Source organism: Sphaerodactylus townsendi, linkage group LG16 (assembly GCF_021028975.2).
Source record: "Sphaerodactylus townsendi isolate TG3544 linkage group LG16, MPM_Stown_v2.3, whole genome shotgun sequence".
Taxonomy (NCBI): Eukaryota; Metazoa; Chordata; class Lepidosauria; order Squamata; family Sphaerodactylidae; genus Sphaerodactylus; species Sphaerodactylus townsendi.
In genome coordinates, this window is record NC_059440.1 from 10,907,641 (window position 1) to 10,923,328 (window position 15,688).

Consider the following 15,688-nt stretch of genomic DNA (forward strand, 5'->3'; position numbering starts at 1 on the left):
TGGGTCTCTTACCATCTATGGGACCTGTTTTCTTCCCCCTTTGGGGAGGGTTTTAATGAGGGTTATTGCGGACATTGTTTGTTTCTGATCGCTGCGTTTTAAATTGTTTTAATGTATTTAAGGGTTATTGTATATATGTGATTTATGTTGTTCACCGCCCAGAGCCCTTCGGGGGTAGGGCGGTATACAAAACCCAATAATAAATAAATAAATAACTTGGGTCAAATTGAGATGCTCAATCACACTCTCTCCCACTGGGCAAGATTTGCTAAAATTAGAAAGAACCAGACTTCCCTTACCCCACTCTTATGTAATCAATTAACTGATACTCTTAAGATCCCTTTAATTTTAGACAACCCTGATTCTACCGTTGGTGTGAATGTAGCTAATTTTCTTATTAAATATTATAGATATATCTCTAGATGGACATTAATTCATTAAACGGTTTGTGATATTATAATATTGTTTATTTGATGTTTTATGTCTGTCAGAGTTTGTACAGCTGAAGCCATTTGGGTTCTTAGCTTGTTCTGTATCTTCTGATCTGTATTTTATTAATATGTTTATGCCAATAAAGGCTTCTACTACTACTACTACTGCATTGTCCAACAACATGTGTGCTAAGATGTTTCCAGCCTCTTTTAACTTTTCAGAAGACGGGGGCAGAGAGTGAATAACAATCCCTCCATCACACCCTGGAATGAACACACGGACTCTTGCTTCCAATCTCTGCCCCAAGCAAGAAAGGAACAATGATTTCACACCAGGAACAGAAGCCACAGGAAACACACTGTGCCTGCTAAACTAGGTGGGGACATGCGTGTGACATGTCCCCTTTGTGAACTGTGACTCTGTGGGTCCCTTTTTGTTTTTGGAAAATAGGTGCAAAGAAAGAATATCCTTCCGCATACTTGGGCACACATGGTTGGAAGCGGGCCTGGTTTTGATGCCCTTGGCTCATGGCCATCTTTGAGCTGACTGGCAGCACAGGATGGTCTGTTGATACAGCACCCTGCAGGGTGTGGCCCAGCACCTAGTGGGATTGGAGCACAGAGCCATCGAGGGGGGTGGGAATGCTCATCCCTTTCTCTGCCATTTTCTCTCATTTAAAATATGGGAAGGCACCATCCGCCGAGCAACGGCCACATCTCAATGGCCGTGCCTCATGACACTGCGTGACGTTGTGGCTAAGAGCAGGTGTGCTCTAATCTGGAGGAACCAGGTTTGATTCCGCACTCTGCCGCCTGAGCTTTGGAGGCTTACCTGGGGAATTCAGATTAGCCAGTGCACTCCAACACATGCCAGCTGGGTGACCTTGGGCTAGTCACAGTTCTTCTGAGCTCTCTCAGCCCCACCCACCTCACAGGGGGTTTGTTGTGAGGGGGGAAGGGTGAGGAGTTTGTAAGCCCCTTTGAGTCTCCTGTAGGAAAGAAAGCAGGATCTAAATCCAATTCTTCTTCTTAAAGAATGAGATCCTTTGGTCCATGCAGATTGTTGACTTTCTGGCAGAGAAAGGTCTTTTACAGGAGATGTGGGGGCTTGAACTTGGAACCTCCGGGTGTGGAAGGCACAAAAGAGTCCTGAGGAAAACTCCTGGAGAACAGCACCACCTTCTGGAACCAATCTAATGGCAATAGCTCTAGTTTGCTGTATTATGATTTGTAGATATGCTGTAAGAGAGATATCCACTGTATGAGAGTTTGTAAGTATGAATGTGGTGTATGAATTTGGGACTTTTTGAATTTGGGACTCTTTAGTTTGCAGAGGAGACGTCTGAGGGGGGATATGATTGAAGTTATAGAATTATGCATGGGGTAGAAAATGTTGACAGAGAGAAATTTTTCTCTCTTTCTCACAATACTAGAACCAGGGGGCATACATTGAATATGCTGGGGGGAAGAATTAGGACGAATAAAAGGAAACATTTTTTTCATGCAACGTGCGATTGGTGTTTGGAATATGTTGCCACAGGAGGTGGTGATGGCCACTAACCTGGACAGCTTTTAAAAAGGCTTGGGACAGATTTATGGAGGAGAAGTCGATCTATGGCTACCAATCTTGATCCTCCTTGATCTGAGATCGCAAATGCCTTAGCAGACCTGGGCCTTTCCCCACTCCCATCGGTCCCCTCTATGCTGCGCGCTGCTCTCAGCGTGCAGCATCCCAGGCGCGCGCCCGGCCGTCCCCATCGCATCTCGCCGCTCTGCGCGGGGCCATCAAAAGGCGCCGTTTAGAAGAGCGCCTGGGATGCTGCGCGCTGACGGGCGCGACAGCAGCAGCTTCGGGGCGGCTGCACTGTCGCCGCCCCTCTCAGTGGGGAGTGCCGGGGGACCCCGTGCTACTCTCCTCTAGTAGCACGGGGCTTAAGGGAAGTGGGGAAAGGCCCCAGGTGCTCGGGAGCAGCAGCAGCAGCAGCAGCAGGCCATTGCTTTCACTTCCTGCATGTGAGCTCCCAAAGGCACCTGGTGGGCCACTGCGAGGAGCAGAGTGCTGGACTAGATGGACTCTGGTCTGATCCAGCTGGCTTGTTCTTATGTTCTTATGAAAGAATGATATTTTCACACTTTTATGTAATAGTTTTTATATTTTTCACGTGATTAAATGTTTGCACTTTGGTATATTGAGGTTTGCTAAGCCGGTGTATATTTCTATTTATTCCGGAGTGTTCTTTAAGCCAAACCCACCTCCCTGATTTGGCCGATGAACCCAGGTTGGCATTTTATGACCATAACTGTAAAATTGCAAGCCAAGAAGTTTGCCATTACGTGGTACTCCTCTTATCAGTTGTTATTGAAAGAGAAAAAAGCAGGATTTTTTTTATAGCTGATCAGCTGATAAGTGCGCTAGAGCTTGTATGGCCCTGATCCCCTTCCCCAAGTGAAACTGGATCTTTGCTGGTTCGCCTTCACATCAGTGGGAGCTCCGAATAAAGTAGCACCAGTGTCCTGAGATCCCTTACACACGAGTCATCTCACCAGTTGAAAAGACACTCACAATCAGTTGTTGTCCAGGAACTACGCAACTAGTAGTTCAAATTCAAGAATCTGGGAGTTTCTCCAATCAATTTCGGAAACAACGGATTCAGAAGGGGATCAAAAGAACATGAATCAGAAGTCAGGGTCCATGCTGGCGGCTTTCATTTTTCCAATGGAACAGACACACAATTGGTTGGAGAGTTCTCCATGGCACAGTGGTGGATTCCACACAGGGCTAATATAATAATTATTATTATTATTATTATTTATTAGATTTGTAGGCCGCCTCACCCCCGAAGGGCTCGAGGCGGCTCACAATACAGCTGTTCCAATAACAGCACATAAAATACATAACTAAAACTAACCACATTAAAACAAATTTCCACAGCAGCAATTTCTTAAAATTTAAATAACAAAGTTAAGAGCAAGCAAAATTAAACACAGGGCAAAAAAAACACCGGTTTTTTTCTGGGGAAGGGACTTTACACAGGTCCCATCCCCAAAATGAGCCTGCCTCGTTTTTATTTCCCTCAACCTGGGAACACCGATCCTTATGCTTAAATCCCAGGTTGGAACCACTTCTGCACGAATGGCCAGGAAGGAGGCAGTTAATTTCCCTACCCTCCACCTCACAGGCCAGGAAGGAGGCAGTTAATTTCCCTACCCTCCACCTCACAGGCCAGGAAGGAGGCAGTTAATTTCCCTACCCTCCACCTCACAGGCCAGGAAGGAGGCAGTTAATTTCCCTACCCTCCACCTCACAGGCCAGGAAGGAGGCAGTTAATTTCCCTACCCTCCACCTCACAGGCCAGGAAGGAGGCAGTTAATTTCCCTACCCTCCACCTCACAGGCCAGGAAGGAGGCAGTTAATTTCCCTACCCTCCACCTCCCTACCCTCCACCTCACAGTCAGGGAGAATATGTCCGTCATTGCCCTGCCGTTGCAAGGAAGCCCCTTTTTCTTTTAAAAAAATTATTTTGCATCCTGCACATGCACAGCTACGCAGGTGCAGCCAATCATATTGTGGAATGGCAGGCATGGCTTCAAGGTTTCATTTCTGTATGCCTGCGCAACTACGTATGTGTTCCAGGATATATTTTTTTAAGAGAGCCAGTGCGGTGTAGAAGAAGAAGAAGAAGAGTTTGGATTTATATCCCCCCTTTCTCTCCTGCAGGAGACTCAAGAGCCATATCTCCCTGTTCTTCACAACAAACACCTCAGGTAGGGGCTGAGAGAGCTCCTGAGAAGCTGTGACTAGCCCAAGGTCACCCAGCTGGCGTGTGTGGGAGTGCACAGGCTAATCTGAATTCCCCAGATAAGCCTCCACAGCTCAGGCGGCAGAGCGGGGAATCAAACCTGGTTCCTCCAGATTAGATACATGAGCTCTTAACCTCCTACGCCACTGCTGCTCCACACGGTGTAGTGGTTAAGAGCAGGTGCACTCAAATCTGGAGAATTGGGTTTGATTCCCCACTCTGCCACTTGAGCTGTGGAGGCTTATCTAGTGAACCAGATTAATTTGTGCACTGTCAGCTGGGTGACCTTGGGCTAGTCACAGTTCTTCGGTGCTCTCTCATCCCACCCACTGACACAGGATGTTTGTTGTAGGAAGGGAAAGGAGATTTTGAGCCCCTTTGAGTCCCCTTCCAGGAGAGAAAGGGGGGATGTAAATCCAAACTCCTCCTCCTCCTCTTCTTCTTTGTTGTGAAGGCACGACAGCAACCTGGGTTGTTTCCATGGGCTCCAATCACTACCTGCATGGCATGCACGGCAATGGGAAAAACGGAAATGGATCCCTTTATAGCAGTTGCAACTCACTGTACATTTGCTGTGTGGAACTGACCAGTGATAAAACTTATGGCCACTAGAGGATGCAGTAGCCTGCATTTAGGTTGCTTGCGGAATGTATTTCATTTTTAAAATTTACTTTATTTATTAATAACTTTTTATTTTCCAATAATAACAAAAAAGCAGAAAGACAATAACAAAATAAAAAATAGCACAGCCACGGTCACACACCCCCACCCACGATTTCAAGTGCCAAAACAGCTCTGTGGAATGCTCCAACTGCCTGCCGTGTGAATGAGAAAGCGTGCACTGTTATTCCTTCCCTCACCACCAAGGGACTTTTGGGCAAAAAGGTACTCTCTACAATCTATCCTATTGAGGAATCAAGTGGTCACAATATGTCTATCTCAATAGTTTTTCATCAAGCTTCTTGCCCCATTGATTGCATGAACAGATATGCCTTTCCTCTCCTATATGTCATTTTTAAACGAAAGCGGGAAATTCAGAGACCCCGTTGCACACATTGTGACAGCATTCTATCGATATAGCTATACCCGAGGGCAAAACTCATGGATTGCACTGTGTTGATTGAAATGCATTCTTAACTCAACATTATCGCTGCAAGATATATGTAACCCCCCTGCTATATGTTACCACTCTTGTAACGAGACATTCTTTCCTTGATCTTTTCTTTATGGCTTCACATGCTAAGTAGATAACTAGGCTTACCCCTGACACTTCTGGTCTCATGGGAAATGGGATGTTTCCGTTTTCCTGTGGGGTCAGGAGGCCAGGTGGCTTTATCTCTATTTGTCACAGACTTTGGGGTGCCTCAGCTCCAAAAGAATTCCTTCTCACATTCTTTGGGAAAATGGGAGGGGGAATCAGTTCTGAATAAAGGAGATAGCAAAAGCCAGGTTCACCAGAACTGGCTTTAACACACTGGGTGCTTCGTTGCTTGCCGATAAACGGTGCCGATCAACAATACAGAGTCCGTTTATTGATTCAAGGTCCGAGATCTAAAGGATCCAGACTCTCGCTTTGTTCACAACCCCGCGCTTGGTTTCGGTGCCTTCTCGCCACGTGGCTCTGCTCGGCTTCCGGGACTGTATTTTAGCAACGGTGCCGCCTTTGGGCTTCCCCCGATCTTTGGGTCCCTTTCCTGGGCGCCCCGGGATTGGGGACCCTGTGCGTACAAACCCACGCAGAGTTCCCGGGGGCTGCAAAGCCGGCGCGCTCTTGCAAAGCCAGGGAGCCGCCTCTTGCCTCGCCTCACTCGCCTTAAGGACCGCCCCTCGGCCGCCGTGGCCTCGCGTCGAGTCGGCCTGTCGGGCCCCTCGCTAGCCATGGCCGAGCTGCCTCCGGGAGGGTCGCCCCAGCCCGGGGAGGGGGTCCCGGGGCCGCCGTCCGGCTGCGCGCGCCTGCGGGCCGTGGAGCCGGTGCTGCTGCTGGCCACGCTGGCGCTGGGCGTACAGACCCCGCTGCTGACCCAGTACCTGTGGACCCGGCTGGCCAACGGCACCCAGGGAGGAAGCGGCGGCTGCGCCAATGGGAGCGGGGCCGGCACCCCCGCCGGGCAACAGGTGAGTAGGACTGGCTAGGATCTGCAAAAGCGCCCCGAGTGCGGTTGCCAGTATCCCGGTGGGGGCTGGAGATCTCCCAGGTCCGCAGGCAACGGGGACCCGTTCTTCTGGGGGAAGGGGCAGCATTGGAAGACGGCGGTGGGACTTTATGGCATTTGGCCCGACCGAGGTCCTTCCCCAACCTGCGCCCTCCCCACTCCCCACCCCCAAATCTCCAACCGAGAGTTGGCAATCCTACAGGGGCACAGGTGTACCAATTGCTTCCATTGGCGAACGAGACTGATCCCCCACCCGTGTGTGTGTGTGTGTGTGTGTGTGTCCGTTGTTTGCAGTGGGGAATGTTGGTTTATTGAATCCAGTGGCAGATCCTTGGGTCATCTTCGGCTATGCAAATACATCTATCTTTAATATCCCAGCTAACAGTCAAAGAATAGCTGGTGCAATCCTCATTCCAAAGGGGCTTGACTAGAAGTGGACATTTTCCAGATATTTGGAAGCAACAACAACAATAACCCCTCCCCCCCGCCCCGGAAAAAAAATGTGACATATATGCAGCGTTTACCTTCCTATCGAACCTAAACTTCTTTTACCAATTGGATACCATAAAAGGTGTCATTTAGAACTTAACACACACAATTGCACCTATTTGGCATACTTGTGGGATTTAAAAATATAAATGTCTTCATTTTCTGTAAGAAAAAGTTGCAAGTCGACCCATCGCTTCAGAGTTGTAAAACTGCTGCACCTTCTGCCGTCGTAGAAGATGCATCTTTAATTTTGGCCACGTGAAAGTTAGAGATACTTAAGCGGGTGCTGATAATTTCTAGGCCCGACCAGGAAAGGAATGGTGCAGAGTCAGGAAACGCACCTGCTGTTCCATTCGATGCTAGCCACAAATGCAGGTGAAACGTCAGGAGAAAATGCTACTGGAACATGGCCATGCAGCCCGGAAACCTCACAGCACCCCAATCCTCAGTGTGTGTGTGGGGGGGAGGGGGATTTCCCACCTAAGATTTTTCCATTTTTTCCTGGACCTTAACATCGCCAGTCTCTTTCTCTCTCAGGACGTGGAAGCCGTGGTTGCCCACTGGAGCCTCTACATCAACCTGGCTGGCTTCTTTGTGGGTCTCTTCTCAGTGACCCTGTTTGGACCCTGGAGCGACAGTGTGGGCCGCCGGCCGGTCCTCATCCTGCCAGCGCTGGGCATGGCTCTACAAGCAGCAGCCTACCTGTTGGTCATGTACCTCCAGCTGCCGGTTGGTTACCTCCTGCTAGGCCGCATCCTGAGTGGTCTGTCGGGCGATTACAACCTGATTTTGGCGGGGTGCTTCGCTTACGTCGCTGACGTCAGTGACAAGCGGTCGCGTACCTTACGGGTGGCCATCTTGGAGGCGTGCCTTGGCCTGGCAGGGATGGCCGCGAGCATTATCGGGGGCCAGTGGCGTAAGGCCGAAGGGTACCTCGCGCCGTTCTGGCTGGTCTTTGCAGCGAGCCTTTGCGCTGCTCTCTACGCAGCTTTCTGTCTCCGAGAGTCGGTGTCGCAGAGACAGCGTGGAAGGCTGTTCACCTTCCGCCACTATCTGGCCGTGTACCGCCTTTACGTGGACCCCGGCCGGGGCAGCGCTTGGAAGAAGCTCGCCCTTTATTCTCTTGCGTTCTTCTTGGTGGTCACCGTGCATTTCGGAACTCAAGACATCCTGATTTTGTACGAGCTGAGCTCTCCGCTCTGCTGGGGCTCCGACCTGATTGGATACGGCTCCGCGGCCCGCTACTTGACTTACCTCACCAGCTTGACCGGGCTGTGGCTGCTCCAGAGATGCATGGCAGACACCTGGGTGGCTGAAATGGGGCTGCTGTCCAACGTTTTGGGGCTGGGGGTGATCGCGCTGGCTGCCACCACCCCTCTGATGTTCACAGGTAATTCTGGCTTCCGGTCTGTTCTGAACATAAGAACATAAGAACTAGCCTGCTGGATCAGACCAGAGTCCATCTAGTCCAGCATTCTGCTACTCGCAGTGGCCCACCAGGTGCCTTTGGGAGCTCACAGGCAGGAGGTGAAAGCAGTGGCCTGCTGCTGCTGCTGCTCCTGAGCACCTGGTCTGCTAGGGCATTTGCAATCTGAGATCAAGGAGGATCAAGATTGGTAGCCAGAGATCGACTTCTCCTCCATAAATCTGTCCCAAGCCCTTTTTAAAGCTATCCAGGTTAGTGGCCATCACCACCTCCTGTGGCAGCATATTCCAAACACTAATCACACGTTGCGTGAAGAAGTGTTTCCTTTTATTAGTCCTTATTCTTCCCCCCAGCATTTTCAATGAATGCCCCCTGGTTCTAGTATTGTGAGAAAGAGAGAAAAATGTCTCTCTGTCAACATTTTCTACCCCATGCATAATTTTATAGACTTCAATCATATCCCCCCTCAGACGTCTCCTTTCCAAACTAAAGAGTCCCAAACGCTGCAGCCTCTCCTCATAAGGAAGGCCGCAGACGGCCGCAGGCAATTGGTGCGCTCGCCCTGCTTCCTGCAGGGCGGGCAAGGATGAAGCCGGCGGCTCGGCTTGTGGAGCCGCAGTGCAAGGGCAGAAGAGCCGCATGCGGCTCTCGAGCCGCAGGTTCCCTACCCCTGGTCAAGAGCAACGGTCCTCGGGTCTTTATCAGAAGTACGCAAGGATGGCTTTGCTGGATTGGACTGGAGTCCATCTAGTCTGGCATTCTTTTTTCCAAACAGATGGCTATTGTGACTATACTCTGTTCCGCATAAAGATGTTAGTTCACTCTGTTGAGGTGCAGCAGTTGAGAAAAATGTGTGCTGTCACATTAGAATGTAGTCCCAAAGGAATATGAGAATTATCGTTCATTTTTACACACCGCCCTTGTCCGTACCATTATTTTGTGCATTGTTGAACTTGGTACTCTGATACAAGAACATTTATGCCAAAATATGTTTTTGCTTTCAAATGGATGGGGAGAGCAGGGCTAGGTAGGCACTAGGACCCAGGCGGAGCATTCTGTAACAAAGAAGGTCCGGCATGCTTTGCTCTGTGGTGGAAGAATGTACAATCTACTAACATCTTTATGTGAAACGGAGTATAATAGCGGTTGATTTTGGTCCCTTTGGTTTCCTCTGCATAGCAATGATTCCTCACATTGGGGTGCTGTGTAGTTTCCGGGCTGTGTGGCCATGTTCCAGCAGGATTCTCTCCTGACGTTTCGCCTTCATCTGGGGCTGGCATCTTCAGAGGATCTCATCTGTGGCTGGCATCTTTAGAGGCATCTTCAGAGGATGCCAGCCACAGATGCAGGCAAAACGTCAGGAGAGAATGCTGCTAGAACATGGCCATACAGCCCGGAAACCACCCAGCACCCCAGTGATTGCCTTTGACAATACATTCCTCACATTGCTTGTCTTGCTGCTGTGTTTGGGTGGGTGGTTGAGTGTCCACACAGGGTTGTTTTCCATGCACCTTCTTGGTTCTGAGTTCCCCATCCACCCACATGGTATTGGACTAGCTGTGCATTTGGGTGGGTTTTCCAAGCCACCTAAGCAGCAGCTCAGAGACATAAGTTAATCACACATCGACTCAAGTTAGGGAAGGGACTGTGGTTCAGTGGTAGAGCAACTGCTTAGCAAACAAAAGGTTCCAAGTTCAATCCTCCACATCTCCAGTTTGGGAGACATGTAGGGGGCATGAAAACCCTTGGCCTCAGACCCCTGGAGAGCCACTGCCATTTTGAGCTGATGAATCAAATGATTTGATTCAGTATGGGGTGTGTTCATTCATTCAGATTGCGGATGAAGGAGCCATTCTAGCCTATTGCAGCAAATCCCTTCCGCACGGACGGAATAATGCATTTACTACCTCCCCAGCAGCTGCTGTTAAGGGGTATACTGCCTCTGAACATGGAGGTTCCATGTTGGTATCACAGGTTTTCAGTCAAGGGCTTTCACCTGCTGGGTAATGTAACTGGCTGAACTTATTCTTGCCTACAGGATGCTAAAAATGATTCAGAGGAATCTTTTCTAAGGGTAGCCAGAAGGCCCTTCTGGGGGAACAGTGAGTGACTCACAAAGTGCTGTGGACCCAATTTGTGGCTTCTTTCTGCCTCACAACTTGTATTTGTTTACATCCAGGTTACGGCCTCCTCTTCTTTTCAATGGCTGCCACTCCTGTGATCCGCTCCAAGCTGTCTAAGTTGGTCAACGAGAATGAACAGGGTAAGTTGAATGAACAGTCTGCTAGCCATACCCAGGTCATGAATGAGCTGGTCAAAACAGGGTTTGTGTAGTTTCAGGATTGCATTGGTCTTTTGCAAGGTTTTTTAAAGAGCAGATTTCTCAGTGCACTTGAAATTTATTGTTATCTATGAAGAGCTCAGAGATCATTATCTGTGAAGAGAAGGTGACCAGAGGAGGGCAACCAAAATGAGAAAAGGTCTAGAATCCATGCCCTATGAGGAGAGACTTCAGGAGCAGGGGATGTTTAGTTTGATGAAGAGAAGGTTAAGAGGTGACATGATAGCCATGTTTAGATATTTGAAGGGATGTCATGTTGGTGAGGGAGCAAGCTTGTTTTCTGCGGCTCCAGAGACTAGGACCAGGAGTCATGGGTTCAAGGTGAAGGAGAAGAGATTCCACCTCAACTTCAGGAAAAATTTCCTGACCATCAGGGCTGTTCGACAGTGGAATGCACTACCTCGCAGTGTGGTGGAGTCTCCTTCTTTGGAAGTTTTTAAAGAGAGGCTGGATGGCCATCTGTCAGGAGTGCTTTGATTGTGTGTTCGTTCATTACAGGAGGTTGGACTTGATGGCCCTCAGGGTCTCTTCCAACTCTATGATTCTATGATTCTAAGAGCTCAAGACCCCGGGGGCAGCTGAGAACTGAGGGACCGCAAGAGCTTCTCATCCTAGATCACACAAAATAACCTCCGTTGTGGGATGAATTTTGAAACTTCACTCAACACTGCTTTTTAGGGACAGATATTTAGGTGTTTTCAAGGCTTTGTCCGGAGAGGGAAGGCAGTCTGATTGAGTCAGGTGTTGTAAGCTAAGCAGGGTCAGTACTTGGAAGGGGGGGATCTCTGTGGAAGACTCTGCAAAGGAAAGCAACGGCAGACCACCACTTACCTTAAAGCCCCTTGCAGGGGTTACGAAATGTTAGCCGCAACTTGACAGCGCTTTACACACACAGAGGCATTACCAGAGAGCCTGGGCCTTGGGCCTTGGCTCTTGTCTCTATCCCATCGCCTGATACACAGAAGATTTTAGGGCTAGACACTCCGAGGAGCAGAGAGCAGGTTCCAAGTATTATGCTTAGCCAGCTATGGCATGAAGTTTGAGAAGGGCCTTTTCTTTCTGTTTTCCACAGTTGCTTTTACAGGCCCGTTACCTCTGTATAAACTCTCTCTCCTCCAGGGGCACTCTTTGCTGCAGTGGCCTGCACTGAAGGGTTGTGCTCGCTTGTGGCCACAGGAGTCTTCAACTCCCTCTTCCCAGCAAGCCTGCACTTCATGAAGGGCTTCCCGTTCCTCTTTGGAGTCATCGTCCTCCTTGTTCCAGCTGCCATTCTTGGGTAATCCTTGTCTTGCTCTTTCCCCTGGGACAGGTGCCCTTTGGTGATGTAGTGTGGTGTAGTGGTTATGGTGCTGGATTATGATCTGGGAGACCCAGGCTTGAGTCATCACTCTGCCGTGGAAGCTCACTAGGTGAACTGGGGATAGTTGCGTACTCTCAGCCTGATCCACCTCACAGGGTTGTTGTGAAGGTAAAATGGAGGAAAGGAGAATGATGTAGCCACTTTGGGTCTTCATGGGACAGAAAGGCAGGGTATTAGTGTGGTAAATAAATAAATATTGGCCTTGGGCAGAGGGAATTTCCTTCCTTCCTTCCTTCCTTCCTTCCTTCCTTCCTTCCTTCCTTCCTTCCTTCCTTCCTTCCTTCCTTCCTTCCTTCCTTCCTTCCTTCCTTCCTTCCTTCCTTCCTTCCTTCCTTCCTTCCTTCCTTCCTTTTCATCTGCTGATTTGAGATCTCACTGCTTCTTTTGTTTGTTTATTTATTTCAGTTGTAAATGTTTAGCTTAAAATGATTTTATGTTGCCTCACCAATGTTGTTGGAGGTGTGCCGTGCTTTTCTTTTCTTTTTAATGTGCACAACTGAACAATTCCAGAACAGCCCCCAAAATCTCTAAGCGCAGTGCAGTGATTTTTCCCCCCTTGGTTTGTGATGACCCCAGAATGCTCCCAGTTACTTCAAGTGTGTGTGTGTGTGTGTGTGTGTGTGTGTGTGTGTGTGTGTGTGTGTGTGTGTGTGTGTGTGTGTGTGTGTGTGTGTGTGTGTGTGTGTGTGTGTGTGTGTGTGTCAAACACAACAATTACATTTCATCTGCATTAAAACAAACAATATCCATCCACAGTAGCACACACACAGACACACACACACACAGTGTCTAGCTGCACATAGGCGTCAAACTCGCGGCCCTCCAGATGTTATGGACTACAGTTCCCATCATCCCCTGCCAGCATCATGCTGGCAGGGGGATGTTGGGAAGCGTAGTCCATAACATCTGGAGGGACACGAGTTTGTCGCCTAGCAGATAAAAATTAGTCAAACTGTTAACACAAACAACTAAAACGAATGGCTCAACCCTAAACAAAAATCTGGGAGGAGGAAAAAACAGCTTTAGCTTTACTCCATAAAGTTACCGAGACTAGTGCTGAGTGGAGGGCTTTCCCACCTTCCCCAGGAGGGTCTTTCCCCCCCCCTTCTCTTCTACTCAATAAGACCACCATTAAGACCCTCCTAGATTGTCTCCAGCATTGACCAACAAGTCTTGGAGGGCCCACCAGCAGGGCATGGAAGCATGGCTTCCTTCCCATGGCTTCTTTCCCAGGACCTAGGTAAACTTAAAAATTAAAGGTAGAGCAGAAGAAGAAGAAGAGGAGGAGGGGAGTAGTAGTAGTAGTTTGGATTTATATCCCACCTTTCTCTCCTGTAAGATGTAAGATGACTTACAAGCTCCTTTCCCCTCCTCTCCCCACAACAGACACCTTGTCAGGTAGGTGGGGCTGAGAAAACTGTGACTAGCCCAAGGTCACCCAGCAGGAATGTAGGAGTGTGGAAACACATCTGGTTCCCCAGATAAACCTCTGCCACTCAGGTGGAGGAGTGGGGAATCAAACCCGGTTTTCCAGATTAGAATGCACCTGCTCTTAACCACAGGTAATCCCCCTGTGTAAGCACCAGGACATTACTGATCCATGGGGTGATATCACATTGCTACTTCTACTAGGTTGACCATGTTTAGAGGGCGGTCTGCCTTCCCCAGTCACTTCCGCTTTACCCCCAGCAAGCTGGGTACTCATTTTACAGACCTTGGAAGGACAAAAGGCTGAGCCAACCTTGAGCCAGGTACCTCTGAACATTTAGCTATCCTGGGGAGCTTCATGGATGAGAAGAGATTTTGAGTGTATCCCACTGCTGCCCGACACAGCTCACATGCCCTTGAGACTCTGACACGGTCCATGTTTTCTTTTCCTCCCTGTCCCAGGTGGATTGAAATCCGGGATTCGAAACCTGAGTACAGCCACTTTGAGGATTTACCTAGCCCAGTCCAGGAAGTGGCAGACTGACCGCCGTTGTTCCAGAACTGGCCTCTGCTTGTGTGCGCCCTTGAGGATTGGAAATCACCCATGTGGTTTTGCCAGAGATTTAATGGTGACAGAGCCAGAACTTGGAGAAGCGGCCAACGTTCTGTGGCTCTATCTTGCTAGCCTTGTGTGCAAAGGACGGGACGGACTCAAGACAACAGCTGAGAAGATGTGCTTCCAGGCTACCTGCAGGGTAGCAGCAAATTCTTTGATGGACTGTTGGGGGGTGGGGGGAGGCTGGGTGAAATAATGAATCAAATCAAACGGGTTTATTGCCAAACCTGACTGACCCTCAGTTGGAAACTCTTGTATTATGAAACAGTAGGAAGATGATGCTAGAGCAAGTCAAAGGTTCGGGTTTGAAAAGCATTTCAGCTGCAGTTGGAGCTTCCATGCTCAGATGCAGTGTACCTCTGTATATCTGTTGCTACTGAGCAACAGTACAGAAAGTTCTTAGCCTCTGTGCCCCTGCTTGTGTGGGTTCAGTTGGCCTTGTGGGAAGCAGGATGCTGGATTAGACAGACATCCAATTTCACGTAGCAGCTCTCTTCCGATGCTTTGGTAATGCCTTGACGGTTTCCAGGTGCCAGCTGCTCGGAGATCTTAGCACAGCACAGGACATTTGTTCCACATGGTTCAGTCTACTTGGTCATCCTGTGTGGATTCAGTGCTGTGGGGGGGGCAGCCTTTTTCCTGCTTCTCCTCAGCACTGTGGTGTCTCTCCAGGGGCTTTCACTATTTCTCCTTCAGTCTTGCTCAGATTTGCTTTGCTGGGACTTTTTGGGAAAGATCATGATAAAGCCTTGGATGGGTGGCTGGGAAAGTTGAGGCTTTCCTGCCTACAAGGCAGTTTCCACAATGGCCTCCCTACCACTAGGAGGCCAGCAACTGAATATCAAAATAACACTGTAACAATAATGTGTAACAGCATATCAGAATTTTTACCTTTCTTTCTTTTAAAGTAAGTCTCTGGACTCCTCCATTGCAGAGATATAATGGGAAATGCATATCTCTGCAAGCAGAAAGACTAGAGATTTGTTTATTTATTTTTTTTGAAAAAGAGAAAGGATGGGAACGGAGAGAATTTGTTATATGTGTTGTTATAGCATATAAAATATATGGACATTCAACAGCTGATTTTTTAAAAAATTGAAAATCCCAGTGACCTGGGGGTTGGCTGCAACTGGGCGGAAAAACTGTAGGGGAACCTGCCATGTGGAACCCGTGTTGCTCCTGAGTGTCAGGATTAAGTTTCACTTTCCCTTGTAAGTTTCATTTCCCTGAATCCCCTGGCTCCCAATACGATGAAGACCCTTTCGTTTGAGTGTGTTCAGCCTTACACTGAGCTGTATTAGCTGTCGCATGAGCAATGGGGAAACCACACAAACCTATCGTTGGGTAGAATCCGCCATGATCTCAATAGATGTGCTGAAAGTTTGAAAATTATTTTTAATTTGCATCTATTAGGGGAATACCCAATGTATGCCACAGAGCGTTTTGCCCCCTGATGATTTTCAACCTTAGTAACTCAGTTCCTAAATTTTGCCTTCTGTTGCATAAGCGGCATCCAACCAACCCCACTCCAGAGAGCTGAGTTTCGTTTTGCTGCCTGTAACCCCAAGTGCAATGCTCTGTTGACAGTATTGTTTGTAATGGAATTAAATGTGATTGGTGAATGTCATAGATTTCACATTTATG

The 15,688-nt window shown here is 48.6% G+C and overlaps 1 protein-coding gene across 1 annotated transcript; it reads left to right on the forward strand.

Moving 5' to 3' along the window:
- The first annotated feature begins 6,061 nt into the window (after positions 1 to 6,061).
- SLC46A1 (solute carrier family 46 member 1) lies at positions 6,062 to 15,671 on the forward strand. Its single transcript, XM_048519261.1, has 5 exons — positions 6,062 to 6,346; positions 7,411 to 8,263; positions 10,479 to 10,562; positions 11,760 to 11,916; positions 13,891 to 15,671. The coding sequence occupies exons 1-5, from the start codon at positions 6,110 to 6,112 to the stop codon at positions 13,970 to 13,972; spliced, it is 1,413 nt and encodes a 470-aa protein (XP_048375218.1). The 5' UTR covers positions 6,062 to 6,109; the 3' UTR covers positions 13,973 to 15,671.
- Positions 15,672 to 15,688: the final 17 nt, after the last annotated feature.